The sequence below is a fragment of the Oncorhynchus clarkii genome, chromosome 2 (assembly GCF_045791955.1).
Source record: "Oncorhynchus clarkii lewisi isolate Uvic-CL-2024 chromosome 2, UVic_Ocla_1.0, whole genome shotgun sequence".
Lineage (NCBI taxonomy): Eukaryota > Metazoa > Chordata > Actinopteri > Salmoniformes > Salmonidae > Oncorhynchus > Oncorhynchus clarkii.
Genome location: NC_092148.1, coordinates 58,861,478 through 58,888,936, shown reverse-complemented (window position 1 = coordinate 58,888,936; position 27,459 = coordinate 58,861,478). Strand labels below are relative to the sequence as shown.

Sequence of the window (27,459 nt, the reverse complement as noted above, 5' to 3'; positions counted from 1 at the left end):
AACAATGAACAACACACCTAGCTCTTCACTGAGTTTCGCTTCAGTCCATGGCCCCTGCCTCTAGTATCTAACATGCCTTATAAAGCAAAGCAGGTTCAGAATGAAAACCTGAGTTTCTGCATCAGCTGAGACTGCACCAACCAGATGCTAACAACACTTCCTACCTTAATATGGCGGTCTATTTAAGCTGACCAGGTTCTGCTCACACATCCTCTGCTGACGTTTGCTGCTACTGCTAGTATGCATTTGTTTTTCTTGCTACCCACCACCACCCCAACCTCCACCTGTTTAGTTCTGTTTTCCTTCCTGCAGGTGGATTGGTATACCTGTAGTTATTATATGTTGACGCTTTGCTCTGACCGTGAGCTACCCTGAAGGAGCAGAACCTACTGCCAAGACCTATTGTACTGTTCATATTCTCTAATAAATGGTTAAACGAATACCTGGTGTTTCCTTTCTGGAATGTATTTATGCCTGGAGAGGGAGTCCTTCAGAGGGAGATACTGAGAGAGCTTCTCAGCCTGGCTGGCTCCAGGGTTTAGGTTCACAGGCCAAATAGACATGTCTTTATATGCTCCTGTCCGCCCTCGTTATGGCAGCTAATTCTAATGAGCCCCCTAGTCCAGACCACCACTTGAAGAGCAACAGGACACTCACTCTCCCACAGGGGCTTCATAGCTTCTGTAGGAGTCAAAAGGAGATGTTTGATTGTCAGATGCCAGGTTGTTCCAGTAACTGGCAGGGATTTTCTATATTATTAGTGATTATTCTTGATTAGGTCATTCTTACCTGCTGCCCTAGAGCTTGCATAGAGTTAAACTCGATCTGTTCCCTCTTGATTCTGACCCAGTCAGGCTCATCTGGGATCATAAAGGCTAGAACCATCTTGACCAGGATCAGGACATGCTAACAAACACATTTTAGTCATTAAGCAGATGCTCTTATCCAGAGCAACTTACAGGAGCAATTAGGGTTACGTGCCTTGCTCAAGGGCACATCGGCAGATTTTTCACCTAGTCCGCTCGGGGATTCAGCCCAGCAACCTGTCGGTTACTGGCCCAATGCTCTTAACCACTAGGCTACCCTCACCTATGTTGTTTGGGCAGATGATGACACTGTAACATTCTGTAAATAAGACAATTATTATGAACCATGTACTGTTATGAACAAGATACTGTACCTCCACCAGGATGGCTCCCCAAACCTAACTCCCCTCCCTCGTACCGTACCTCGACCAGGATGGCTCCCCAAACCTAACTCCCCTCCCTCATACCGTACCTCCACCAGGATGGCGACCAGTATGATGTTCTTGCCGCTGATCCCTCCCTCCAGACAGAACTCCTGGACGCGAGGGGACAGCAGTAGCAGCCAGCAGTTAGACATGACTGAGACAAAGCCCAGAACCTCAAACGCTGTCTGAAACATACACACAGGCATACAGTAATATGGTTACAGGTACATACAAGGACAGGAGCAAATACAGACATGTGCATAGTGACATAGATGGGCACAGGGACATAGACTAGACTGATTAGGAAATAACATTGACCACTGCACGTTGCTCACATCTATTTATTTACCAGATTTAGCTTAATAACACATTTCTGTCTGCATTAAAAATGACCTCTCTGTTTGTTCAAATTCTCACATCGCCCCAAAACCCTCCTGACCTGCCACACCCCCATATTGGACACTGGGGCAGAGAATGGCTTCCGGAACAGTTTGCAGATCTTGTAGGCATCCCCTCGGATCTCTGTGATGTTGTTGAGGAGCAGGAGGACGGCGGTGAGCGGGTACACACAGGAGAACAGACTCAAATATCCAAACTGCAGCAGCAATTCAATGTACTCCGCAAACAGGCCCTGCAACATAGCAACATACGCAATAACACCAAAACAAATATACACCAAACATACAGTACATATGCAAATGCACCCAACCCTGATTCCACCCCCTAAGGCACAGATGCAAAGAAACCAAGGCAGGCGAGCACAATGAAGAGAAATAGAAAAGAAAAAAAAAGACACATTTTACATGGACTTACTGGATAAGGGGGAAGGCTTCTCTGGGCTCTGAGTTTGTCCATCTCTAGGTCGTCCTCCTGCTCTTTCTTATGGGGAGCACTGAGGAAGCGGTCGACTATAAACGGCACTACCACCTCTGTACACTGGTTCACCAGCTGGTTCCCAATTAGCATAGAGGCAAGCCTCTGGGCAAAAATCGATAGTAAACAAACATAAATAGTTAAATACTGCATACACACTCTCTCTGGGATCAATTACTACAGACAGTGCACAGAGAGAACGTGATCTGCTCTGTTGTAGAGCTCAATAAAATCTATTTGAGATCCATCTACCCTTTAAAATGAAGTATTTCCACATTGTATAACTTTTCCTCCGGCCATAGACAAACAGTGCCGGCCAGCTGAAATCTCTTACCTTGCGTAGCAGTGGTAGGTCTTGTTTGTAAAAGGCAATGTGGAAGAGCACAGCAAAGTTGTTGAAGAAAGTAAACTGAAAATTAGAAAGGGAGATGTTGGCTTCAATTAATATCTCTGGAGGCATGACTACAGATCCTATATCTGATTTGCCTCCCACATCTGTTTATAAAAAAACAGCTGATACTATCTGCACAGTACTCTTATCTGTATCACAATACATTTAGCTCTGCACCATTTTTTATATTTGTCATTTACCAGAAGCGCCTATCCAGAGCAACTTACAGGCTAAATCCCTTGCTCAAGGGCACAACAACAGATGTAGCACTTAGTCGGCTCTGGGATTCGATCCAGCTACCTTTCGTTTACTGGCCTGAATGCTTTTAACAGCTATGCTACCTTTCTCCTGAGAGGAGGAGGATGATAGACTGACAGATGGGGAAGGAAAACTGACCAGGAGGACTTTGGTGGTATGATGGTTCTGGAAGGAGGACTCCTCTCTGTGGTTTTCTATGTGGGTAAATCAGACAGATTTTCAGTCGACTTATAACTTATCACACACAAACTGTGATACTTTGCATCCAATTGCATTCTCTATTATTATATGACTCTCTGCTCTTTGGTAAACTTAGCTCTGTGTTCCCAAACATTCTAACCCCTACTGCAATTATTCATCAACCTCACATTTATTTTCTCTCCCCCTCTTTTATAACCCTTCTCTATCATCTCTAACCCATCTCCCTCCCCAGTGCTCTCTCTCACCCCACTCGGTGAGTTGCATGGCCACAGCGTGGTACACATTCCCCAGCATGTTGGTGTAGACAATGTGGGCTATGGAGGGCATGTAGAGCAGAACTCCAGAGAACAGGGAGCCGCTGTCCTGATGGAAGCCCTGTACCAGGGCCTCTCCGTGGTAGAAGCAAGTCATTCCCAGCACCACCAGTCCCATTAACAGCCCCACTAAAGGCAACGACACCAGGCCTACACGCAGCTGCCTCTGCCACTCCGGGAACAGGGGCTCCAGACGGCCTGTTTCAGGGTTGAGCCCCAGGGTACCATGGAAGCCAGGTCGGGGCCCCGCGAAGCGCTCGGCCAGGTTCAGTGTGCCCCAGCGGTGGGAGAGGGAGGAGCTCCGGCGCTTCCACAATTCGATGAACAGCGTGGACCACAGCATGCTGAATACAGCCTGTACCATGTGACCGCTGACCGAGGGGCCATCGTCGTCCTCCTCCATCACCCCCTCCCCGGCCTGCTCCTTCACCACGCCACCACCTCCAGGCAGCAGAAAGGTCAGGACAAGGCCCAGGAAGGCAGGGGGAATCAGGGCCCAGGTGTAGAAGTCTAGAAAACTGAAGTAAAACGCCACGGTGCTTCCAAAATATGATTGTATTGCATCTGCACAGGAAGAGAGCGATCATTAGCAGGACAAAGGACCAAATGTTTGTTAGAGCCGGGCGATATGGATAGAAAATCCATATCACAATAAATTCACACTTTTTTTGTGATAATGATAAATCAGCAATAAATTACAACAAAAAACATCTGGGAAGGGCTAGGCGATATGGGCAAAAAGTCATATCGCGAATGTAACTTTTTTGGCCAACAACAACAATATAAAATGTCAATGGACAGTTACTTTACATTAGTGGTATGGCACTAGACAGTTTGTCAGTGCCAAGTAAAACAACAGAGATGGTAGCCTATGATTAAAACAGTAAGCTATTTCATCAAAATTATCCAGGAAATACATGATTTGAGATTTTGATGTGCAACCTGTCAAAATTCTTCAGAGAATTTGACAACATCTAAGCATATTGGCCTCATGGCTGTATTATTCACCACCTGAGGAAGTGGGAACTCAAAACATTTAGCTAGATTGCTAACGCTAAATATGATATTGTTGCTATATAGCCATGTAGGCTCAGTAAATGAAGTCTAATGTCCTACAAAAACCTTTCACCGCTATGCCTAAGCTACAGTTCCACTTGTAAAGTCGTACCATGAACTCAATATTAAGAGGTGAGAAATACATGATCTACTCACAGAAAGCTGTGACTCTCCTTTCTGTAACTAGAACAACATGAGTTGCTTTGCTTTTTCTCACAATATCATTTTGAGCGAAGGTCATATGCATCTCTACCTCCTCACAGTGGGGATTTGATTTGGATCTTTTAGTCCCCATTTGGACTAATCTTCCAAGAGTCCGTAAACATTAAAATACAATTTATAATACGAACACATTTTCACATATAACACACTGTTACAAACATACATAATATACCAACAATGACCCAATAAATACTCAATCTAAAAAATATTGATTCTTCATCTACTATAGTCCCACAACATTTCTATGTATTTAAATGGTTTTAAAATAGTTTGAATTTATATATTGAAAGGTTTTTGGTTTGCTCAGTTAATTCAATTTCTTTATTGCTCTAAATCGAAATTTTCTTTTGCCTATTTCTCTTTTCTGTCTGGATAACGCATAGATGGTGGACAATCTATTTCTAGTATTTACAGAATGTCTGTCTCTTACCAACTGAATACCGTTATGAATAGAACTTGGCCGTTTTAAATTATGTATATTATGAAATAAAATAAGTATGTTTTTTCCAATTATCTTGTCGATTGATGACCTCACAGTGGGGAGATGGGCATGAGAGTCAGCAGCCAACAGCAAAACAGGGACAGGCAGATACTTTCATAGCAAGAATAAACATAATGCATAGACTATTGCTGTTGACCAAATTATGGTTTTAGCACCATCTACAGGAACGTTGTGTAACAAAATAACCAACATAGGAGGAAGGCAGTGTCTGTGTCTGTAATTTTTGGTTTATCATCCCAGCTATAGTGTGTGGGTGAATACAGTATGTAACTATTTTGTGTTTGCTTAACTGTATGATGTTGTTTACCGAGAGGCTGTCCCCATATCTGCTTCTTAGAGTACCACCTTCTGCCGAGGTCATTCAGTCTCTGCTGGTCATGTAGAGGGAAGATGTCCTTTATCACTCCTGCCCTCACCAGCTTCTGACCTACAGCACAGAGACAGGACGGATGGGCAACATCAGGGAGGTAACCAGGTAACCAGGGGTAACATAGCCAGAAGCTTGGCAGCATACGTAAGGGACAGTGCAGATCACAGAGCAGTGAGAGAGGACCGGAGAGAGCACTGAAATGATGAGCCAGAGGTGGTGCTCTGCTCTGCTGCAGAACAGCTTAGCTAAGCAAGATCATGACCAGAGGACAGAACATGCTGAGGTAAACCAGATAGCACACATGCACACAAACAATACTACTCATATTACAGAGCAAGTGATCAAGCTTAATTTGATACCAACTTTTGCTTCTTAGCACCGACTTTGCAGCACATTGTGGAGTCACAAATATTTCAATTTCAATAATAATTTCTCAATTATGCATTAAAATACAAATGTCAAGTACATGTCAACAATCATTCCTATTGAAGGACCTTTCTATGGATAATATTTAGTGAAAATACCCAAAATCAGACCTTTTTTGATCTAGTTTCGTGAGGAATCACCCAACATCCCCCATTTATAGTATATCACTCTATTCACATACCTAAACACACACATGCACATGTAAAGACTCACAGATGTTTTCCCAGGCCTCCAGGACCCCCGGAGCCTCTGGGACTCCAGGGATTCTCTGCTTCTTCTGGGCCTGTAGAGAGTCCAGCTCATTCTTGACTATGTACTGACGCTCCGCTAGCGTCAGGAACTCCTGCATGTCATCTGGTAACACAGAGGACAGGCATCAATCAAGACTGTCGTGTGTATATATAATATATATATGCACACACACACACACACGCAGTTCTGGAAAAAAATTAAGAGACCACTGCAAAATTCTTATTTTACTATTTAAAGGTACGTGTTTGGGTAAAATGAAAATGTTTGTTTTATTCCATAAACTACTGACAACATTTCTCAAAAATTCCAAATAAAAATACTGTCATATAGAGCATTTATTTGCATAAAATGACAACTGGTCAAAATAACAAAAAATATACAGTGTTGTCAGACCTCAAATAATGCAAAGAAAATAAGTTCATATTCATTTTTAAACAACACAATACTCATTTTATTAACTTGAGTTCAGAAATCAATATTTGGTGAAAAAAACCTCTGATTTTCAATCACAGCTTCATGTGTCTTGGCATGCTCTCCGCCAGTCTTTCACATTGATGTTGGGTGACTTTATGCTACTCCCGGCACAAAAATTCAAGCAGCTCGACTTTGTTTGATGGCTTGTGACCATCCATCTTCCTATTGATCACATTCCAGAGGTTTTCAATGGGGTTCAGGTCTGGAGATTGGGCTGGCCATGACAGGGTCTTGATCTGGTGGTCCTTCATCCACACCTTTATTGACCTGGCTGTGTGGCATGGACCATTGTCCTGCTGGAAAAATCAATCCTCAGAGTTGGAACTTTGTCAGAGCAGAAGGAAGCAAGTTTTCTTCCAGGAAAACCTTGTACGTGGCTTGATTCATGCATGGGTGCGAAACCTGGAGAGGCCTACAAGCCACAGTGTTTCGCACCCACTGCAAAGAAAAAGTCATATCTCAGACTGGCCAATAAAAATAAAAGATTAAGATGGCAAAAGAACACACACTGTACAGAGGCACTCTGCCTAGAAGGCCAGCATCCCGGAGTCGCCTCTTCACTGTTGACGTTGAGACTGGGGTTTGCGGGTACTCTTTAATGAAGCTGCCAGTTGAGGTCTTGTGAGGCGTCTGTTTCTCGAACTAGACACACTAACACACTAATTTTCCTCTCGCTCAGTTGTGCACCGGGCCTCCCACTCCTCTTTCTATTCTGGTTAGAGCCAGTTACCGCTGTTCTGTGAAGGGAGTAGTACACAGCGTTGTATGAGATCTTCGGTTTCTTGGCAATTCCTCGCATGGAATAGCCGTCATTTCTCAGAACAAGAACAGACTGACGAGTTTCAGAAGAAAGGTCTTTGTTTCTGGCCTTTTTGAGCCTGGAATTGAACCCACAAATGCTGATGTTCCAGATACACAACTAGTCTAAAGAAGGCCAGTTTTATTGCTTCTTTAATCAGAACAACCATTTTCAGCTGGGCTAACATAATTGCAAAAGCGTTTTCGAATGATCAATTAGTCTTTTAAAATGATGAACTTGGATTAGCTAACACAACGTGCCATTGGAACACAGGAGTGATGGTTGCCGATAATGAGCCTCATATGGAATATCTACATATGCGTACAAAAATCAGCTGTCTCAGCTACAATAGTCATTTACAACATTAACAATATCTACACTGTATTTCTGATGAATTTGATGTTATATTAATGGACAATAAATAAGAACATTTCTAAGTGACCCCAAATTTTGAACTGGTGTGTGTATATGAATATATATGTGTGTGTATATACAGTTTAAGTCGGATGTTTACATACACCTTAGCCAAATACATTTTCACAATTCCTGACATTTAATCCTAGTAAAAATTCCCTATCTTAGGTCAGTTAGGATCACCACCTTATTTTAAGAATGTGAAATGTCAGAATAATACTAGTTATTTATTTCAGCTTTAATTTCGCCCCCTTTTTTCTCCAAACATAACGATGGTCATTATGGCAAAAACAGTTATATTTTTGTTTCATCAGACCGGAGGACATTTCTCCAAAAAGTATGATCGTTGTCCCCATGTGCAGTTGCAAACCGTAGTCTGTCTTTTTTTATGGCAGTTTTGGAGCAGTGGCTTCTTCCTTGCTGAGTGGCCTTTCAGGTTATGTTGGTATAGGACTCGTTTTACTGTGGATATAGATACCTTTTGTACCGGTTTCCTCCAGTATCTTCACAAGGTCCTTTGCTGTTGTTCTGTGATTGATTTGCATTTTTTGCACCAATGTACGTTCATCTCTAGGAGACAGAACGCGTTTCCTTCCTGAGCGGTATGACGGCTGCGTGGTCCCACAGTGTTTATACTTGTGTACTATTGTTTGTACAGATGAACGTGGTACCTTCAGGCGTTTGGAAATTGCTCCCAAGGATGAACCAATCTTGTGGAGGTCTACAATTTTTTTCTGAGTTCTTGGTTGATTTCTTTTGATTTTCCCATGATGTCAAGCAAAAATGCACTGAGTTTGAAGGTAGGCCTTGAAATACATCCACAGGTACACCTCCAATTGACTCAAATTATGTCAATTAGCCTATCAGAAGCTTCTAAAGCCATGACATAATTTTCTGGAAGTTTCCTAGCTGTTTAAAGGCACAGTCAACTTAGTGGATGTAAACTTCTGACCCAATGGAATTGTGACACAGTGGATTAGAAGTGAAGTAATCTGTCTGTAAACAATTGTTGGAAATATTACATTGTGTCATGCACAAAGTAGATGTCCTAACCGACTTGGCAAATCTATAGTTATGGACATGTTGTAGAACAATAGTGAAGACATCAAAACTATGAAATAACACATCATCATGTAGTAAACAAAAAAGTGTTAAACAAATCCAAATATATTTTAGATTTGAGATTCTTCAAAGTCACCCTTTGCCTTCATGACAGCTTTAAACACCCTTGGCATTATCTCAACCAGCTTCAAGAGGTTGTCACCTGGAAGGTTCTACAGCTACACCATCGAGAGCATCAAGACTGGTTGCATCACTGCCTGGTACCGCAACTGCTCGGCCTATGACGTCAAAGGCACTACAGAGGGTAGTGTGTACGGCCCAGCCACCCCAGTCATAGATTGTTCTCTCTGCTACCGCAAGGCAAGCGGTACCGGAGCGCCAAGTCTAGGACCAAAAGGCTTCAGGGATTCAAATGGCTACCCGGACAATTTGCATTGTCCCCCCCCCCCCCCCACCCAACCCCTCTCTTACGCTGCTGCTACTCTGTTCATCATCTATGCATAGTCACTTTAACTATACCTACATGTACATATTGCCTCAATTAGCCCAACTAACTGGTGCCCCCGCACATTGGCTACCCGGACTATCTGCATTGTGTCCCACCAACCCCTCTTTTACGCTGCTGCTACTCTGTTTATCATATATGCATAGTCACTTTAACTATACCTACATGTACATATTGCCTCAATTAGCCTGACTAACTGGTGCCTGTCTATAGCCTGTTATTTTCAGTTTTTTAACTGTGGTTTTTATTTCTTGACTTATCTATTGTTCACCTAATACCTATTTTTTTACTTAAAAATTGCACTGTTGGTTAGGGCCTGTAAGTAAACATTTCACTGTAAGGTCTACACCTGTTGTATTCTGCGCACGTGACAAATAAACTTTGATTTGAATGCATTTCAATTAACAGGTGTGCTTTGTTAAAAGTTAATTTGTGGAATTTCTTTCCTCCTTAATACGTTTGAGCCAATCAGTTGTGTTGTGACAAGGTAGGGGGCTATACAGAAGATGAACCTATTTGGTAAAAGACCAAGTCCATATTATGACAAGAACAGCTCAAATAAGCAAAGAGAAACGACTTTAAGACATGAAGGTCGGTCGATACGGAAAATTAAGAACTTTGAAAGTTTCTTCAAATGCAGTCGGAAAAACCATCAAGCGCTGATGAAACTGGCTCTCATGAGGACCGCCACAGGAAAGGAAGACCCAGAGTTACCTCTGCTGTTCATTAGAGTTACCAGCCTCAGAAATGTCAGCCTAAATAAATGCTTCACAGATTTCAAGTAACAGGCACGTCTCAACATCAACAGTTCAGAGGAGACTGTGTGAATCAGGCCTTCATGGTCGAATTGCTGCAAAGAAACCACTATGTACTAAAGGTCACCAATAAGAAGAAGAGACTTGCTTGGGCCAAGAAACACAAGCAATGGACATTAGACCAGTGGAAATCTGTCCTTTGTTCTGATGAGTCCAGATTTGAGATTTTTAGTTCCAACCGCCATGTCTTTGTGAGACGCAGAGTAGGTGAACGGATGATCTCTACATGTGTGGTTTCTACCATGAAGCATGGAAGAGGTGTGATGGTGTGGGGGTGCTTTGCTGGTGATACTGTCTGTGATTAATTTAGGATTCAAGGCACACTGAACCAGCATGGCTACCACAGAATTCTGCAGCGATACACCATATGGTCTGCGCTTAGTGGGACTATAATTTGTTTTTTAAAGGGAAAATGTCCCAACACACCACCAGACTGTGTAAGGGCTATTTCACAAAGAAGGAGAGTGATGGAGTGCTGCATCAGATGACCTGGTCTCCACAATCACCCGATCTCAACCAAATTGAGATGATTTGGGATGAGTTGGACTGCAGAGTGAAGGAAAAGCAGCCAACAAGTGCTCTGCATATGTGGGAACTCCTTCAAGATTGTTGGAAAAGCATTCCAGGTGAAGCTGGTTGAGAGCATGCCAAGAGTGTGCAAAGCTGTCATCAAGGCAAAGGGCGGCTACTTTGAAGGATGTGAAAAATAAAATATATTTGTATTTGTTTAACACTTTTTTTGGTTACTACACGTGTTATTTCATAGTTGTGATGTCTTCACTATTATTCTACAATGGAGAAAACAGTACAAAATAAAGAAAAACCTTGAATGAATAGGTGTGTCCAAACTTTTGACTGGTACTTATATATATATATATTTTATATATATACAGTGCCTTGCGAAAGTATTCGGCCCCCTTGAACTTTGCGACCTTTTGCCACATTGCAGGCTTCAAACATAAAGATATAAAACTGTATTTTTTTGTGAAGAATCAACAACAAGTGGGACACAATCATGAAGTGGAACGACATTTATTGGATATTTCAAACTTTTTTAACAAATCAAAAACTGAAAAATTGGGCGTGCAAAATTATTCAGCCCCTTTACTTTCAGTGCAGCAAACTCTCTCCAGAAGTTCAGTGAGGATCTCTGAATGATCCAATGTTGACCTAAATGACTAATGATGATAAATACAATCCACCTGTGTGTAATCAAGTCTCCGTATAAATGCACCTGCACTGTGATAGTCTCAGAGGTCCGTTAAAAGCGCAGAGAGCATCATGAAGAACAAGGAACACACCAGGCAGGTCCGAGATACTGTTGTGAAGAAGTTTAAAGCCGGATTTGGATACAAAAAGATTTCCCAAGCTTTAAACATCCCAAGGAGCACTGTGCAAGCGATAATATTGAAATGGAAGGAGTATCCGACCACTGCAAATCTACCAAGACCTGGCCGTCCCTCTAAACTTTCAGCTCATACAAGGAGAAGACTGATCAGAGATGCAGCCAAGAGGCCCATGATCACTCTGGATGAACTGCAGAGATCTACAGCTGAGGTGGGAGACTCTGTCCATAGGACAACAATCAGTCGTATATTGCACAAATCTGGCCTTTATGGAAGAGTGGCAAGAAAGAAAGCCATTGCTTAAAGATATCCATAAAAAGTGTCGTTTAAAGTTTGCCACAAGCCACCTGGGAGACACACCAAACATGTGGAAGAAGGTGCTCTGGTCAGATGAAACCAAAATTGAACTTTTGGCAACAATGCAAAATGTTATGTTTAGCGTAAAAGCAACACAGCTGAACACACCATCCCCACTGTCAAACATGGTGGTGGCAGCATCATGGTTTGGGCCTGCTTTTCTTCAGCAGGGACAGGGAAGATGGTTAAAATTGATGGGAAGATGGATGGAGCCAAATACAGGACCATTCTGGAAGAAAACCTGATGGAGTCTGCAAAAGACCTGAGACTGGGACGGAGATTTGTCTTCCAACAAGACAATGATCCAAAACATAAAGCAAAATCTACAATGGAATGGTTCAAAAATAAACATATCCAGGTGTTAGAATGGCCAAGTCAAAGTCCAGACCTGAATCCATTCGAGAATCTGTGGAAAGAACTGAAAACTGCTGTTCACAAATGCTCTCCATCCAACCTCACTGAGCTCGAGCTGTTTTGCAAGGAGGAATGGGAAAAAATGTCAGTCTCTCGATGTGCAAAACTGATAGAGACATACTCCAAGCGACTTACAGCTGTAATCGCAGCAAAAGGTGGCGCTACAAAGTATTAACTTAGGGGGGCTGAATAATTTTGCACGCCCAATTTTTCAGTTTTTGATTTGTTAAAAAAGTTTGAAATATCCAATAAATGTCGTTCCACTTCATGATTGTGTCCCACTTGTTGTTGATTCTTCACAAAAAAATACAGTTTTATATCTTTATGTTTGAAGCCTGAAATGTGGCAAAAGGTCGCAAAGTTCAAGGGGGCCGAATACTTTCGCAAGGCACTGTGTATATATATATATATATATATATATATGTGTGTGTGTGTGTGTGTAATTCGGGCTATATTACCACACTCTCACAACAGTGAATGTGTGTGTATCTATTCCTACTGTAGGTACTGAAGATCTACACAACAAGTTAAATGACTTGTTATTAACTGCTGATACTGTTAATCTCCCTCTACTCTTCCCCCACCATTACCAACATTCTTACCAACATTGCTGAAGTTGTCTCTGTCGTGGTAGGAGAAAGCAACCATGTCTTCATTGTGGTATTTCTTACACAGACCCAGGTCCTCCGTGGCTTTGAGGAATGTGCAGCGAGGAGCAGACACCACGACCACATCCCCACACTCATCCTCTCCAGGGTGGGCCAGCAAAGCTGCTCCTAGTCCAGTGAGAAGGAGAGGGTCAACTTCAATACTTCTGCCTCTACTGCAGTGATCTTAGAGGGTGTATATGCTTTTGTTTCAGTCCAGTACTTAATGACACAGCTAATTTAGCTAATAAACTAAGATACCCGTGCACTGATATATTCCCCCGCAGTTGCATTGTGCAACACTTTGAGCCAAAAGTCTTTGTCAGCCTTAACCCACATGCATAAAGCATTCACTGGATGAGGGTACACTACTTTTAAACTCTTGATTCAATAAGCTAATCATCAAGCCCAGGGGAATCAATTGAATCAGATGTGTTAATAGCACTCAGCAGGACCAAAACAAGCGACACAGACTGAAGAACAGTCAGACCTCTGCTGATAACCCAACATGACCTCTCACCTCCGTGTCTCTTTGAAGTTTCAATTAGGGAGATGAGCCACCTCTTGGTGACAGGCTGGACGTTGTCAGACAGCTGGATGAGGACCAGGGGCTCCACCTGCTTAGACACACAGCAGGGACAGCTGACCTGCGTCCATGAGTCCTGGGACAGGACCTTAGTCTGTGTCTGGACAGAGCCTTTATCACCCATCGACGTCATCACGTCCCTGTGGAGAGGCAGTGTGAGGAGGACAAGGAGTTTTACTGTATCTGTTATACACTCTGTAATCCACACATTTACAAGGGTCGTTCCACCTCAAAAAGGCACAAGAAAGAGGGTTTTGACACCCACCATCTCAGATTGTTCTGAAATGGTTTCTGTAGTTTAGAAACCGATAAGATAAGCATTCCTGCAACATTATTTGGATGAAATATAATTTAATCTGAGAAATTAAACTAATAGATTGCACCTAAATTGGCCATTTTAATTTACAGTATTTATATAATATTCAATAAATATAGTACCCAACATCCAATTTGGACAAAACTTCTTCCTACCAATGAGTATTTAGATAGGTTTGCCAGTGGATATCTGTAATGGTAGACTCAGTAATTCCAGTTTAGTCTATTGTTTTTCTGATATGATCAATTATTCCTACAGGTTTAATCATACTTAATTATCCATTGTCTCCTGGCCACAGAACAATTAGCAAAAAAGATTTAATATCGCTACTAATGTCACACATTACATTCATCCTAGGTGCTCTACTGTCAACTGGCATGCTAAATTAGGCAGCTGTAGATGTGAGGGGGAAACAAAAATATTTATATTGTCTATAAAGATTATAAAAAGGCCATTAGGTAGCTAGCCATCTTAAACACAATAGGATTATGATCAGGATGTCTGGTCTGGTCTCTGTTTCACTGCATCTTAACTAAGCCTGTTGGATGAGCTAGCTAGCTAGCTAGGTTGAAACTGCTGGGGGAGAGCTAACTCTCACCATCAGCCTAGTTCATCAATGTAGCTAGCTAATGAGTTTAGATAGGAAAAACTATATTTGCTAGTTATATTTTTTTTAAAGACTTGCTACTGACTATTGAACACTTTTTATCTAGTTCCCTGAATGTTTATTGATGGCAACTGAAAAAAGTTGTATTGGTATACTTTAGCTGATTTGTACATGTACACATGAGTGTTACATTAATTAACTACATTGGACTGAATAGGCACATTTGTATTCATGTTATTGTTATTGCAATTCAGGTGAAGGGAGTAAGATGACTAGAAAGGAGCATGCTGACAGACCAGGAAGAAAGCTGTTGTTGCACAGCAAAGATATTACAGTCAATGTTTATGAACTTAATATGGTGTGTGAATTACTCATTTATATCATTGGCACTTACGAAAGGTGTGGATTATTCAGCAACATGAGCAGTAAATGCTAACATGGCTTTGGTGATGAAAGGTGATGTCACGGAGGTGACTGTATCTATTAGAAGCTGACCCCAAACATTGCATTATATGCCCAGAACCTAATTCACCTGGTATCGGTTTCACCCAGACAAATACAGTGGGGCAAAAAAGTATTTAGTCAGCCACCAATTGTGCAAGTTCTCCCACTTAAAAAGATGAGAGAGGCCTGTAATTTTCATCATAGGTACACTTCAACTATGACAGACAAAATGAGAACAAAAAAAATCCAGAAAATCACATTGTAGGATTTTTTATGAATTTATTTGCAAATTAAACACTAACCAAATTCACACTACTACTGTGTGGGGGGGAACCTCTTTGTTCAGTACTTCCTGTAACATTTCGCCTGTAAAGTCCTGGAGATCCAGAAATCTATTTGCCGCCTTCACGATGATGTCTAGCTTCTTGGATTTTTTTAAATGAGTTTTTCTAGTGCAATTTACCACTTGCGCCATAAACGCAACAAAGTGCACTTTCGCTGTTAGTGTGTCGGGATCCTTCTCCTGCATGGCAGACTGTGGGACATCCACTACTATCTCTACTCACTCCTTTAGCTATTTTCACTGGCTCACATAGGAGACCTGCTGGAAAGCTTTGATCCTAGCTACTGCGACCTCCTTCCCCCTGTTTATCACGGGAGTAATTAATTGATGCGTCACTGATCTGGACCTGGGAGTTGCTTGCACCTGTTCTTTATTTAAGGTGAACACCAGAAGTAGCACACTGAGAACGCGTGCTGTTGCTGGAGCAGACCAACCAGTTTCCATTTATGGGAATTGGGAGGGGGAACGCATGACCCTTCCCAAAGCTAAGTACCTCTCTATAGTTAATTTCCAACAATTTCACCTGATAGCACTGCCTGCCGACATTCTCTATTGTTTAGTGTGCTACGCACTCGTTGATGCCAGTGTACCTATTGTGAATCGGGTCGAACCAGAAAGGAGGCCTTTTGGGATTCTGGGAGGGTGAAACACGTTTACCCTTCCCCTAAGTATGACTTTCATGGCCTCCCGAGTGGCGCAGCGGTCTAAAGGCACTGCATCTCAGTGCAAGAGGTGTCACTACAGTCCTTGGTTCGAATCCAGGCTGTATCACATCCGGACGTGATTGGGAGTCCCATAGGTTGGCACACAATTGGCCCAGCGTTGGCCGGTGTAGGCCGTCATTATAAATAATAATTTGTTCTTAACTGACTTGCCTAGTTAAATATAAATGTTAAGTACCCTACCCCTCTCATTCAATCAGCAACAGTATATACTCCCAACCGGAGCCTGTTTTCGCTTTGTTGTTATGGGCGTATGTAGATTGAGGGAAAACAATGATTTAATCCATTTTAGAATAAAGCAGTAACGTAACAAAATGTGGAAAAAGTCAAGAGGTCTGAATACTTTCCGAATGCACTGTATGATGTGGCTGTCCATGGTTCTGTTTTTGCTCTGTGTGTGTGCAAGTAGAAAAAACATGTTGACTCACCCTACTTGTAGAGAAACGCCAATGTCATTCTCCTTTCTTTCATGTTCACGAAACAGTCTACGGCTGTCATACGGTACATACTTTTAGTGTTTGTTGTCCTAGGCTACCTGGCTAAAAAGCTTGCTCGCTAGCCTAACTTCCTTTCATTGGCAAAGATGAGCCAGCTTGTTAACGTTAGCCTACTACAGTCGTGGCCAAATGTTTTGAGAATGACACAAATATTAATTTTCACAAAGTCTGCTGCCTCAGTTTGTATGATGGCAATTTGCATATACTCCAGAATGTTATGAAGAGTGATCAGCTGAATTACAATTAATTGAAAAGTCCCTCTTTGCCATGCAAATTAACTGAATCCCCCAAAAACTTTTCCACTGCATTTCAGCCCTGCCACAAAAGGACCAGCTGACATCATGTCAGTGATTCTCTCGTTAACACAGGTGTGAGTGTTGATGAGGACAAGGCTGGAGATCATTCTGTCATGCTGATTGAGTTCAAATAACAGACTGGAAGCTTCAAAAGGGGGGTGTTGCTTGGAATCATTGTTCTTCCTCTGTCAACCATGGTTACCTGCAAGGAAACACGTGCCGTCATCATTGCTTTGCACAAAAAGGGCTTCACAGGCAAGGATATTGCTGCCAGTAAGATTGCACCTAAATCGACCATTTATCGGATCATCAAGAACGTCAAGGAGAGCGGTTCAATTGTTGTGAAGAAGGCTTCAGGGCGCCAAAGAAAATCCAGCAAGCGCCAGGATCGTCTCCTAAAGTTGATTCACCTGCGGGATTGGGGCACCACCAGTACAGAGCTTGCTCAGGAATGGCAGCAGGCAGGTGTGAGTGCATCTGCATGCACAGTGAGGCAAATACTTTTTGAGGATGGCCTGGTGTCAAGAAGGGCAGCAAAGAAGCCACTTCTCTCCAGGAAAAAAATCAGGGACAGACTGATATTCTCCAAAAGGTACAGGGATTGGACTGCTGAGGACTGGGGTAAAGTAATTTTCTCTGAATCCCCTTTCTGATTGTTTGGGGCATTTGGAAAGAAGCTTGTCCGGAGAAGACAAGGTGAGCTCTACCATCAGTCCTGTGTCATGCCAACAGTAAAGCATCCTGAGACCATTCATGTGTGGTGTTGCTTCTCAGCCAAGGGAGTGGGCTCACTCACAATTTTGCCTAAGATCACAGCCATGAATAAAGAATGATACCAACACATCCCCCGAGAGCAACTTCTCCCAACCATCCAGGAACAGTATGGTGACGAACAATGCCTTTTCCAGCATGATGGAGCACCTTGCCATAAGGCAAAAGTGATAACTAAGTGGCTCGGGGAACAAAACATCGATATTTTGGGTCCATGGCCAGGAAACTCCCCAGACCTTTGAGAACTTGTGGTCAATCCTCAAGAGGCGGGTGGACAAACAAAAACCCACAAACTCCAAGCATTGATAATGCAAGAATGGGCTGCCATCAGTCAGGATGTGGCCCAGAAGTTAATTGACAGCATGCCAGGGCGGATTGCAGAGGTCTTGAAAAAGAAGTGTCAACACTGCAAATATTGACTCTTTGCATCAACTTCATGTAATTGTCAATAAAAGCCTTTGACACTTATGAAATGCTTGTATTTATACTTCAGTATTCCATAGTAACATCTGACAAAAATATCTAAAGACACTGAAGTGGAAATTCATACTTGTGTCATTCTCAAAACCTTTGGCCACGACTGTACATCTAGCTACATATTGAACTTCCATCCTCTCAGGCCAGGGGCACAATGTATGAATTTATGGTTGGCTCAGAATCACCATTATAATCACTGGCCGGTACAAGGAATTAAGTAAAATCACAAGTCCAAATCCCTATCTCCATCAATGGCTAATTTTAGCCACCGGAGTACAACGGAACAAGATGCAATAATCCAAAAAAAAATTCTGTCATATGTTTTGATGTGGTGATTGTGAAGTCAAATCCAAACTGGCCTCCCTTGACATTTTTTTTGTTTTTTTTGTACACAAGGACCATTTAAAGTTGAGCTTACTCAGTTTAGCTCAACACTGATTGGCTATTATTTTATACTTATCAAGGGAGGCCAAATGCTCGCTGACTTTCCTTGCATAGGGGCAACAATGCCATACTCTTTTTGACCAGACAGTATCAAAAAGATGGGCTACAGAGACAGAGGGATGTCGTTTCGCTCGCGCTGATGCTTTCTCCGGGTGAGATACACTATATACACAAAAGTATGTAGACACCCCTTCAAAATAGTGGATTAGGTTATTTCTGCCACATCCGTTGCTGACAGGTAAATAAAATTGAGCACCAAGCCATGCAATCTCCATAGACAAAAACACTTTTTTTCATGGTTTGGGCTAGGCCCCTTAGTTCCAGTGAAGGGAAATCTTAACACTAGAGTATACAATGACATTCTAGACGATTCTGTGTTCCCAACTTTGTGACAACAGTTTGGGGAAGGCCCTTTGCTGTTTCAGCATGACAATGCCCCCATGCACAAACTGAGGTTCATACAGAAATGGTTTGCCGAGATTGGTGTGCAAGAACTTGACAGGCCTGCACAGAGTCATGACCTCAACCCCATCGAACACCTTTGGGATGAATTGGAACGCCCACTGTGAACCAGGTTTAATCGCCCAACATCAGTGCCCGACTTCCAATAATGCTCTGTGGCTGAATGGAAGCAAGTCCTGCAGCAATGTTCCAACATCTAGTGGAAAGCCTTCCCAGAAGAGTGGAGGCTGTTATAGCAACAAAGGGGGAACTAACTCCATATTAATGCCCATGATTTTGGAATGAGATGTTTGATTAGCAAGTCTCCACATACACTACATAACCTTTCATTTCGACATACTTTTGGTAAACTTACAAATGTGTGCATAACATGGTGTTTTATATAGGCTACACTTCCAATGGTGTAGCCTCATAGGCCTATGCTTATTATCTTGTCAATGTAGGTCACGGATTGTGTGGAGAAGGATTGCAAGTCCTTTCGGGATCAAGGGCTGCCCCCAAAACTGTGTCATGGACCTTGCCAGAGGGGCAAAGCCCCGTCTGAGACAGGTTATAATAATGTAACGTAAAATTAGCTAACAGGTCTAGCCACTAGCCTCTGTCTAAGGTGAACTAGTGGTAGCCTAAGTTAGCTTAATAACTTAAACAAATAGCCTACAACGGAGACTATGCCCCTGTTTTGGGATAACCTATACATCCTTCATTCCTCCCATCCTTGAAGACTGATAGATGGATAGTTTATTTCACTTGTGTACTTACTTGTACTTATCTACTTCACTTGCTTTGGCAATGTTAACACGTTTCTCATGCCACTATAGCCCATTGAATTGAAATTGAATAGTGAAAGGAGATATTATGCTAGGCTACCAACCAAGTTATCATAATTGATCTAATAGGCTGATATTTAGATCAATGATTATTTCGAGAAAGGGAGAATGCATCCATGAATATATTCAAACAGTGCCTCAGATTAGCTGGTTGGTGCATGCAAGAGTCGTCCTTGAGTTACACCACCCACAGACACTTGCGTAAAATCCGTGCTTCGTTGTTCATTCCCCCCGAAGCCGTTGGATAGCCCTATCATTTACACCCACTGTAACGTACGACTAGCCTACAGGTTGGGGCACTCAATTTGTAATGAGTGAAAAATCGGCGTTGTAGCGAATTTGGAGAGCAGTTTGACATGGAACATACACACGCATAGCCCCCGATCTCCAGGATGCCAAGATAATTTGTTTTATTGGGTGTGCTAACGTTACCTACTCGCCTATAGTCGTTAGAAGAATAGTTGCCATAAAGGGGAAATACTACTGCCAATAAAGCACCATGGATAAGGTCGTTAATAGTTTCCATTATGCACAGATTTTTGCAATGTGTTCGCTTCGGCTACGCAGCAAAACTTTATAGCGAATTCGGAGGGCAGATTGACAGGGACTCAACCCCAAATTCAGTTAAAGTGCAAATAAAGTTTTTGTTTGTTTGTTTGTGCTCACAACGCACCATGGCCTTTAGAGTGTATACCTATAATCTGAAATTGACAGTTATTAGATTGATGCGCATTAAAAAATATATATAATGATGCGCGTGAATGCGCAGTGACACATGTTTGAACGAGTGTATTAGTTCACTAGATTGATAGCTGTTTGTTTTAACCGTTTTTTTATTTACCGCCCACACACCTGCATATACACACAACCTGCCGTCTCTACCTATGTATGTAACCACGGTTCCTCATTCTGAAAATAATCTGTTGCACAACCTTTTCCAGGTCCTAATACTTATAATAATATGGTTATTATATGCTAAAATAGCAAGGATTTCCTTCTTACTAAAGCCAATTCTAAAGTATACAGTAGTTTCATCAGGTCATCAAACACACAGCAACACGGAGTCAGGGAGACACTTATCCAAATCTCTACATTAATCTTGAAACAAAACTGAGGCTTTTTTCTCATAATGTCGAGTTTATTCTTGAAGTATTGTCATTTTATTCTCGAAATGTCGAGTTTATTCCTGAAGTATTGTCACTTTATTCTCGAAATATTGCCACTTTTTGAAGTACTATTATGCAAAAAATAATAATCCAGGTATCACCACCTATCGCTGTTTTTTTTCTCTTCACTTGGCCCTAAAATTCTTCTGTAGCATAGGCATTTAAAATTGCGAAACAAAAGTAAAAACTATATTGTAGTAAATAGATTTGGAAAATTATTTGTAACCATCATTTAGCAGATATAGTTTCACTTGACAGAATCAAAGTTGGTTATAAATATACAGTGCCTATAGAATGTCTACACCCCCCTTGGATTTCATCACATTTTATTGTGTTAAAAAGTGGGATTCTAATGGATTTTATTGTCTTTCTGTCAATGATTTATACAAAATACTGTCAGTGTTGGTACACATGCATGTTTTGGAATATTTTTATTGTATATTTTTGTTATTTTCTCTCTGTCATTTAGTTCATTATTGTGGAGTAACTACAATGTTGTTTTGGCCATCCTCGGTTTTCTCCCATCACAGCCATTGAACTCTGTAGCTGTTTTAAATCACCAATGGCTTGGTGACATCGCTCAGTAGTTTCCTTCCTGTCCTGCAGGTCAGTTCAGAAGGATGACTGCACCTTTGATATGTGTGAGTGCTTTAATACATCAGCCACAGTATACTTTTTTAACTTGACCATGCTTGAAGATGCATTCAATGTATGATTTATTATTTTTACCTATATACCAATCACTCCCCAGGCTTTCAAAAATCTCCCTGGTCTTTATTTGAATCTGTTGAAATTCAACACTCGACTGAGGGACTTTAAAGATGTTGTATGCATGGGGGACAGAGGAAGGGGTAGTCCTTCAAAAAACATGTCAACCTCTATTTCAGAGTCCAAATAAGGAATTATGTGATTTGTTAAGCCACATTTTACTTCTGAAATAATTTAGGTTTACCTAAACAAAGGTGAATACTTATGCAAAGTCCAGACTTTCTATGGCACTGTAAGTCTATTCACACAGTCATTGTTTGAATTTTGATATCACAAACAGTTTGTTATAAGCTGTTTTAGGCAGTGGTGGCCCACCCATTAGTTGCCCCACTGGTGATTGTATTTTTGTGAAGTGTTTAAACATGTTTCCCATGCATGTTCAATGAACCATAAACAATTAATGAACATGCACCTACTCAATGAACATGCACCTAAGAAACTAACAGCTTAGATGGTAGGCAATTAAGGTCACAGTTATGAAAACTTAGGACACTAAAAAGGCCTTTCTGCTGACTGGAAAAGCACCGAAAGAAAGATGCCCAGGGTCCCTGCTCATCTGCGTGAACGTGCCTTAGGCATGCTGCAAGGAGGCATGAGGACCGCAATGTGGCCAGGGCAATAAATTGCTATGTCCGTACATTGAGACGCCTAAGACAGCCCTACAGGGAGACAGGACGGACAGCTGATCGTCCTCGCAGTGGCAGACCACGTGTAACAACACCTGCACAGGATCGATACATCCGAACATCACACCTGTGGGACAGGTACAGGATGGCAACAACAACTGCCCGAGTTACACAAGGAACGCACAATCCCTCCATCAGTGCTCAGACTGTCCACAATAGGCTGAGAGAGGGCTGAGGGCTTGTATGCCTGTTGTAAGGCAGGTCCTCACTAGACATCACTGGCAACAACGTCAACTTTGGGCACAAACCCACCGTTGCTGGACCAGACAGGACTTGCAAAAAGTGCTCTTCACTGACGAGTCGTGGTTTTGTCTCACCATGGGTGATGGTCGGATTCACGTTTATTGTCAAAGGAATGAACGTTACATCGAGGCCTGTACTCTGGAGCGGGAACTATTTGCAGGTGGAGGATCCGTCATGGTCTGGGGAGGTGTGTCACAGCATCATTGGAGTGAGCTTGTTGTCATTGCAGGCAATTTCAACACTGTGCTTTACAGGGAAGACATCCTCCTCCCACATGTGGTACCATGACAATGCCACCCCCCCCCCCCCCCCCTTTGTTCAAGGACACATTTTTCCATTTCTGTTGGTCACATGTCTGTGGAACTTGTTCAGTTTATATCTCTGTTGTTGAATCTTATGTTCATACAAATATTTACATGTTAAATTTGCTGAAAATAAACACAATTGTCAGTGAGAGGACATTTCTTTTTTTTGCTAAGTTTATGAAGTTATTTCAGAACGAAAGTTAACTGGCTAGGGCATCATGCTTTGACATTGTTTGAGCATGTATTTTCAGTTATTGCATAAGCATGCTTGTTGCGTTCTCCCTAGTGCACTTATTCATTTATGAGCTGCCTGCTCGTTGTGAACGGTATAATCTAATCTGTTGAAAACAGTGGCAGCATGTGCAGGAGTGGTCATGTTTTTTTAGTGAAATAGGTGTATTTATGCTCTTGTTCAAATGCACAGATCGCTTAATATATCTTCTCCGAGAAACTACTGGTAGTTCGAAAACTTGGCATCATATTTCTGTCATGCTGCTTTGTTGACAACTCCAACCACCACCATGACCCTCCCCCTCACCGTCTGGGTATTCAGCAGCTGCAGCCACTGGTTTTACAAGGAGGTTATTTTTTCCCGCCTGCCTTTCCTTCACCAGTTGGCTGCCATCTGACAATGGCCCATAGAAACAACATCAAAACTATATCAACTAATTTCCTACAAAGGCATATAATAACAGATGTAGCCTAAAGACAAGATTAAATTGACAGTAGTCTGATGGGTGACAATATTATCAATTGCCTTGTAGCCTCTGCCGAGTCCCCAACAACTGGAAAGAGTTTACGCTTTTGGATGTTAAGGCGACACTCCATCTTAACTCCTCCTCTACATTTACTGGATTGGTTAAACAGTGCACAAAAGAACCTCTTGTTGTTGTCAAGACCAGTATGTAGAGGATCTAGTTTCAGCCATTTCTTTTAAGCCTGCTACGCTAGGTTAATTGCCTAGTGAAAGAAGAGACTGCAGCGCAGCGTGGGTAATTGACAAAGAAGGGAGCGAGTTTTACCAAAAATACACTTTTAGAAATCATCCTTCATGCAGGTAAGGCGTTTTTATGTCATAACATATCGGAAAGAGCGTGTTCAACAGTTTCTAAAACACATACATTTGCCAAACAACTTAAAATTAAGGCATGGGGCCTCCCGGGTGGCGCAGTGTCTAGGGCTCTGCTGTGCCACCAGAGACTCTGGGTTCGAGCCCAGGCTCTGTCACAGCCGGCTGTGACCGGGAGGTCCATGGGGCGACACACAATTGGCCTAGCGTCGTCCAAGCCCTCGCTTGGCAGGTAGGGATATCCTTGTCTCATCTCAAGCGACTCCTGTGGCGGGCCGGGGCGCAGTGCACGCTAACCAGGTCGCCAGGTGCACGGTGTTTCCTTCGACACATTGGTGCGGCTGGCTTCCGGGTTGGATGCATGCTGTGTTAAGAAGCAGTGCGGCTTGGTTGGGTTGTGTTTCGGAGGATGCATGGCCCTCGACCTTCGTCTCTCCCGAGCTCGTACGGGAGTTGTCGCGATGAGACAAGATAATAACTACTAACAATTGGATACCACGAAAAAGGGGTAAAACAAAAATTAAGGCATGGCCTCTATTTTAAAATATCACTTTTTTGGTAGAATATTACAGCCGCTACTCAATGCGTTCTACATTTGAGCACTTGCGGCAGCATAGCCATAGGCTACTAAGCACAGACTACTAACATAATACAACTTAAAGTATGATATTCTGTTCTTTTGAAATAAAATGTACATATTTTTGAAACGTTTATAAAGACCTGTCTTATCAAAATAATGTTGACTTTCTTTGTGAAGGTGTATAACACTTGAATTGTGGTGTGTTTTGTTTTTACGTAGTGAGTATACCAAACATCAGGAACACTTTCCTAATATTGCGTTGCACCCCACCCCCCCACCCACCCCTACTTTTGCCTTCAGAACAGCCTCAATTCGTACAAGACATGGACTCCTGTGTTGACTCCAATGCTTCACACAGTTGTGTCAAGTTGGCTGGATGTCCTTTGGGTGGTGGATCCTTCTTGATACACACAGAAAACTGTTGAGTGTGAAAAACCCAGCGGGGTTGCAATTCTTGACACAAACCGGTGCACCTGGCACCTACTACCATACACCAGTCAAAGGCACTTCAATCTTCTGTCTTTCCCATTCACCCTCTGAATGGCGCACATACTCCATTGTGAACATGCACAATCCATGTCTCAATTGTCTGAAGGCTTAAAAAATCCTTCTTTAACCTGTCTCCTCCCCTTCATCTACACTGATTTGAAGTGGATTTAACAAGTGATATCAATAAGGGATCATAGACTGACCAGGTGAATCCAGGTGAAAGCTGTCATGGAAAGAGCAGGTTCTTAATGTTTTGGATCCTCAGTGTACAATATAAAACCAACTTTACCTCAGTGCCTACCTGCTCTAAAAAGTTGGGTAAACAATACTTTCCTGTGGATATTTTGTCTCAAGTTTCAAGCAGCTGAAGGACAAATTGCACAGACAACCGGTAGAGTAAGTTTAAATGTAAACATTTTTTTTCAACATTCTGGCTTGTAAGAAACATTTACAAAAATGTTCAGGCATTAGTTTCAGGCTGAATATACCAATTTTGTATGACAGACTGATTAATCAGACTAGCAGTATTTGAACAGACCAGCAACTTCCTCTTAGCTCTGCCTCTGTATACAGAGATACAACATGTAACATCAAGGCCAAGAAAAATGAACGAGAAGGGAGTGGGTAAGGAAAGAACGAGTGAATGAGGGGCTGTACAGTACCTGACAATGTGCTGAGGTTTAGGTCAATAGGCGTATGCGGATGTCTGGCCCACACCCCCTCCGACGTGACGTTTTAACACAAACTAATATACACACAATGTGGTCCTGAAATCAAGGTGGGGGCCTGTTCAGGGGTCCTGAACAGAGCCACAAACACACACACTACGGATATGTCCTTGCAGATGGGTGAGTCGGAGTTGCAGGACAGGAATGCAGTGAAACTTCTACCTCCCTTCAGGGTGTGGAGCTCCCTGACTGGCACCTCCCAGCTCTGCCTCGGTCTGTCTGCAGCTCTGGGTCCTACTGTCCGACAGAGTAGAGGACTCTATTCCCACAGGAATCTCACAGTAGTCAGACACACAGCATTGGGATTACTTTTTATTTTTTACTTAATTTTTTTGTCCTGCAGATTATTTGGAAACACAATAACAAACCAATGTAGATATTTATACATGCAACTTAGAAGTTTTATATCACTTTTATATCACAAAATGTTGATTTAATATATTTTGGACCTCAGAGCAATCTTATTTGATTTAGAAAAGGATATTCAAATGATCAGTAAGCTATACAAAACCTTGCGGAGCCTATCCAACTGACAATCTCTTCGGGAAAAAAATATAAGCTATTGGAACCAAGACTCAAAAAGAACTGATGGCACAAGATGGAGGGAATGTTGGAACACAACTAATGAAATGACAGTCAACGAAAAAAATCAGCTTAATCCAGTATAAACTAATGTATAGAAAGAGACACAATTCACAAATTCTACAGCACATTGGCAGAGTCATGTCTTAAGTGTAAAACTAACAATGAGTCAATCCTTTGCCTTCTGGGAATGTTCTAAAGTCCAAAGGTTTTATGTTAGAAAGTTTTATGTCAGAATTATTACAATGTAAATGCACTTTTAATCCGTCTGTCTGCATGTTTCCAGACATGGCATATGAGGATGCAGTGAGATACCCGATGGGTGGGACCATACTTTTCTCGTCAACCATCTTGGAAAATTTTCCAATTAAGAACATTCAAAACAAAAGTGAAAAAATATTAGACAACAATAGGACAAAGTAACAGACGAGAGTAAAAAATAAAATTATTATTATTATATATACCAACATGCAATAAATAAGTCATAATAAAGAGTAAAATAATAATGAGACATTGGATCATTATTATATCATACAGCTTACATAAGCTACATATTATACATTAGGTGTGAAATATTATATAAGGATTAAATCAATATGATGTGGGGGGAGATTCTCCATATAGTCAATAAAAGGTTGCCAAGTTCTGTAAAATGTCTAACTTATTCCTCAAGCAGTAAGTGATTTTCTCCAGTGGGATACAACTATTAACTTCCGATAGCCACATTGCAACTTGCAGGGAGGAATCCGATTTCCATTTCAAGGCAATACATTTCTTGGCAATCGCTAGCAAAATTTCTATTAGCTTTATAGTATGGCTTTGCCTAAGATTGGTGTTAGTAAAGTTACCCAGTAGACAGACCTCCGGGTCTAAAGGGAATGCAACCCCGTGAATTGAGGATATGGTATCGCATACCCCCTGCCAGAAACCGTGTAGTTTTGAACACTGCCAAGTGGAATGGAGGAATATTCCTTCATCTGAGCCACATCTAAAACATAGGGAGGAGATATCAGGGTTGAACTTGTGCAGTCTAGATGGGGTGATATAGAGCTGATGAAGGAAATTAAACTGGATCAGTCTGTATCTGGAGTTCAATGTGGATGTAACACCATCCCTGCATAG

General features: G+C 41.9%; 1 protein-coding gene across 3 annotated transcripts; it reads right to left on the bottom strand.

Moving 5' to 3' along the window:
• LOC139381736 (anoctamin-10-like) lies at positions 1-25,862 on the bottom strand. 3 transcript variants are annotated; one of them, XM_071125488.1, is made up of 13 exons: positions 25,690-25,862; positions 13,450-13,655; positions 12,885-13,058; positions 6,058-6,198; positions 5,356-5,475; positions 3,200-3,832; positions 2,892-2,947; positions 2,439-2,513; positions 2,045-2,209; positions 1,671-1,862; positions 1,279-1,416; positions 790-906; positions 1-681 (listed from the first exon to the last, which is right to left on the bottom strand). In XM_071125488.1, exons 2-13 carry the CDS (start codon positions 13,646-13,648, stop codon positions 673-675), a joined length of 2,019 nt encoding a protein of 672 aa, XP_070981589.1. In that variant the 5' UTR covers positions 13,649-13,655; positions 25,690-25,862; the 3' UTR covers positions 1-672. The 3 variants fall into 3 exon arrangements, with proteins under 3 accessions (XP_070981589.1, XP_070981597.1, XP_070981581.1); XM_071125496.1 differs by having other exon boundaries at positions 1-678; XM_071125480.1 differs by lacking the exon at positions 1-681 and having other exon boundaries at positions 775-906.
• Between the last annotated feature and the right edge of the window lie 1,597 nt (positions 25,863-27,459).

Excerpts from the sequence above, each read along its gene's own strand:
- LOC139381736 (XM_071125480.1), bottom strand. The coding sequence starts at position 13,648 with ATGACGTCGATGGGTGATAAAGGCTCTGTCCAGACACAGACTAAGGTC. Across the intron at positions 5,476-6,057 it reads GGAGGCCTGGGAAAACATCT|GTCAGAAGCTGGTGAGGGCA; the intron begins GTGAGTCTTTAC and ends TCTGTGCTGTAG. Across the intron at positions 2,210-2,438 it reads ACCTACCACTGCTACGCAAG|AGGCTTGCCTCTATGCTAAT; the intron begins GTAAGAGATTTC and ends ATTTTTGCCCAG.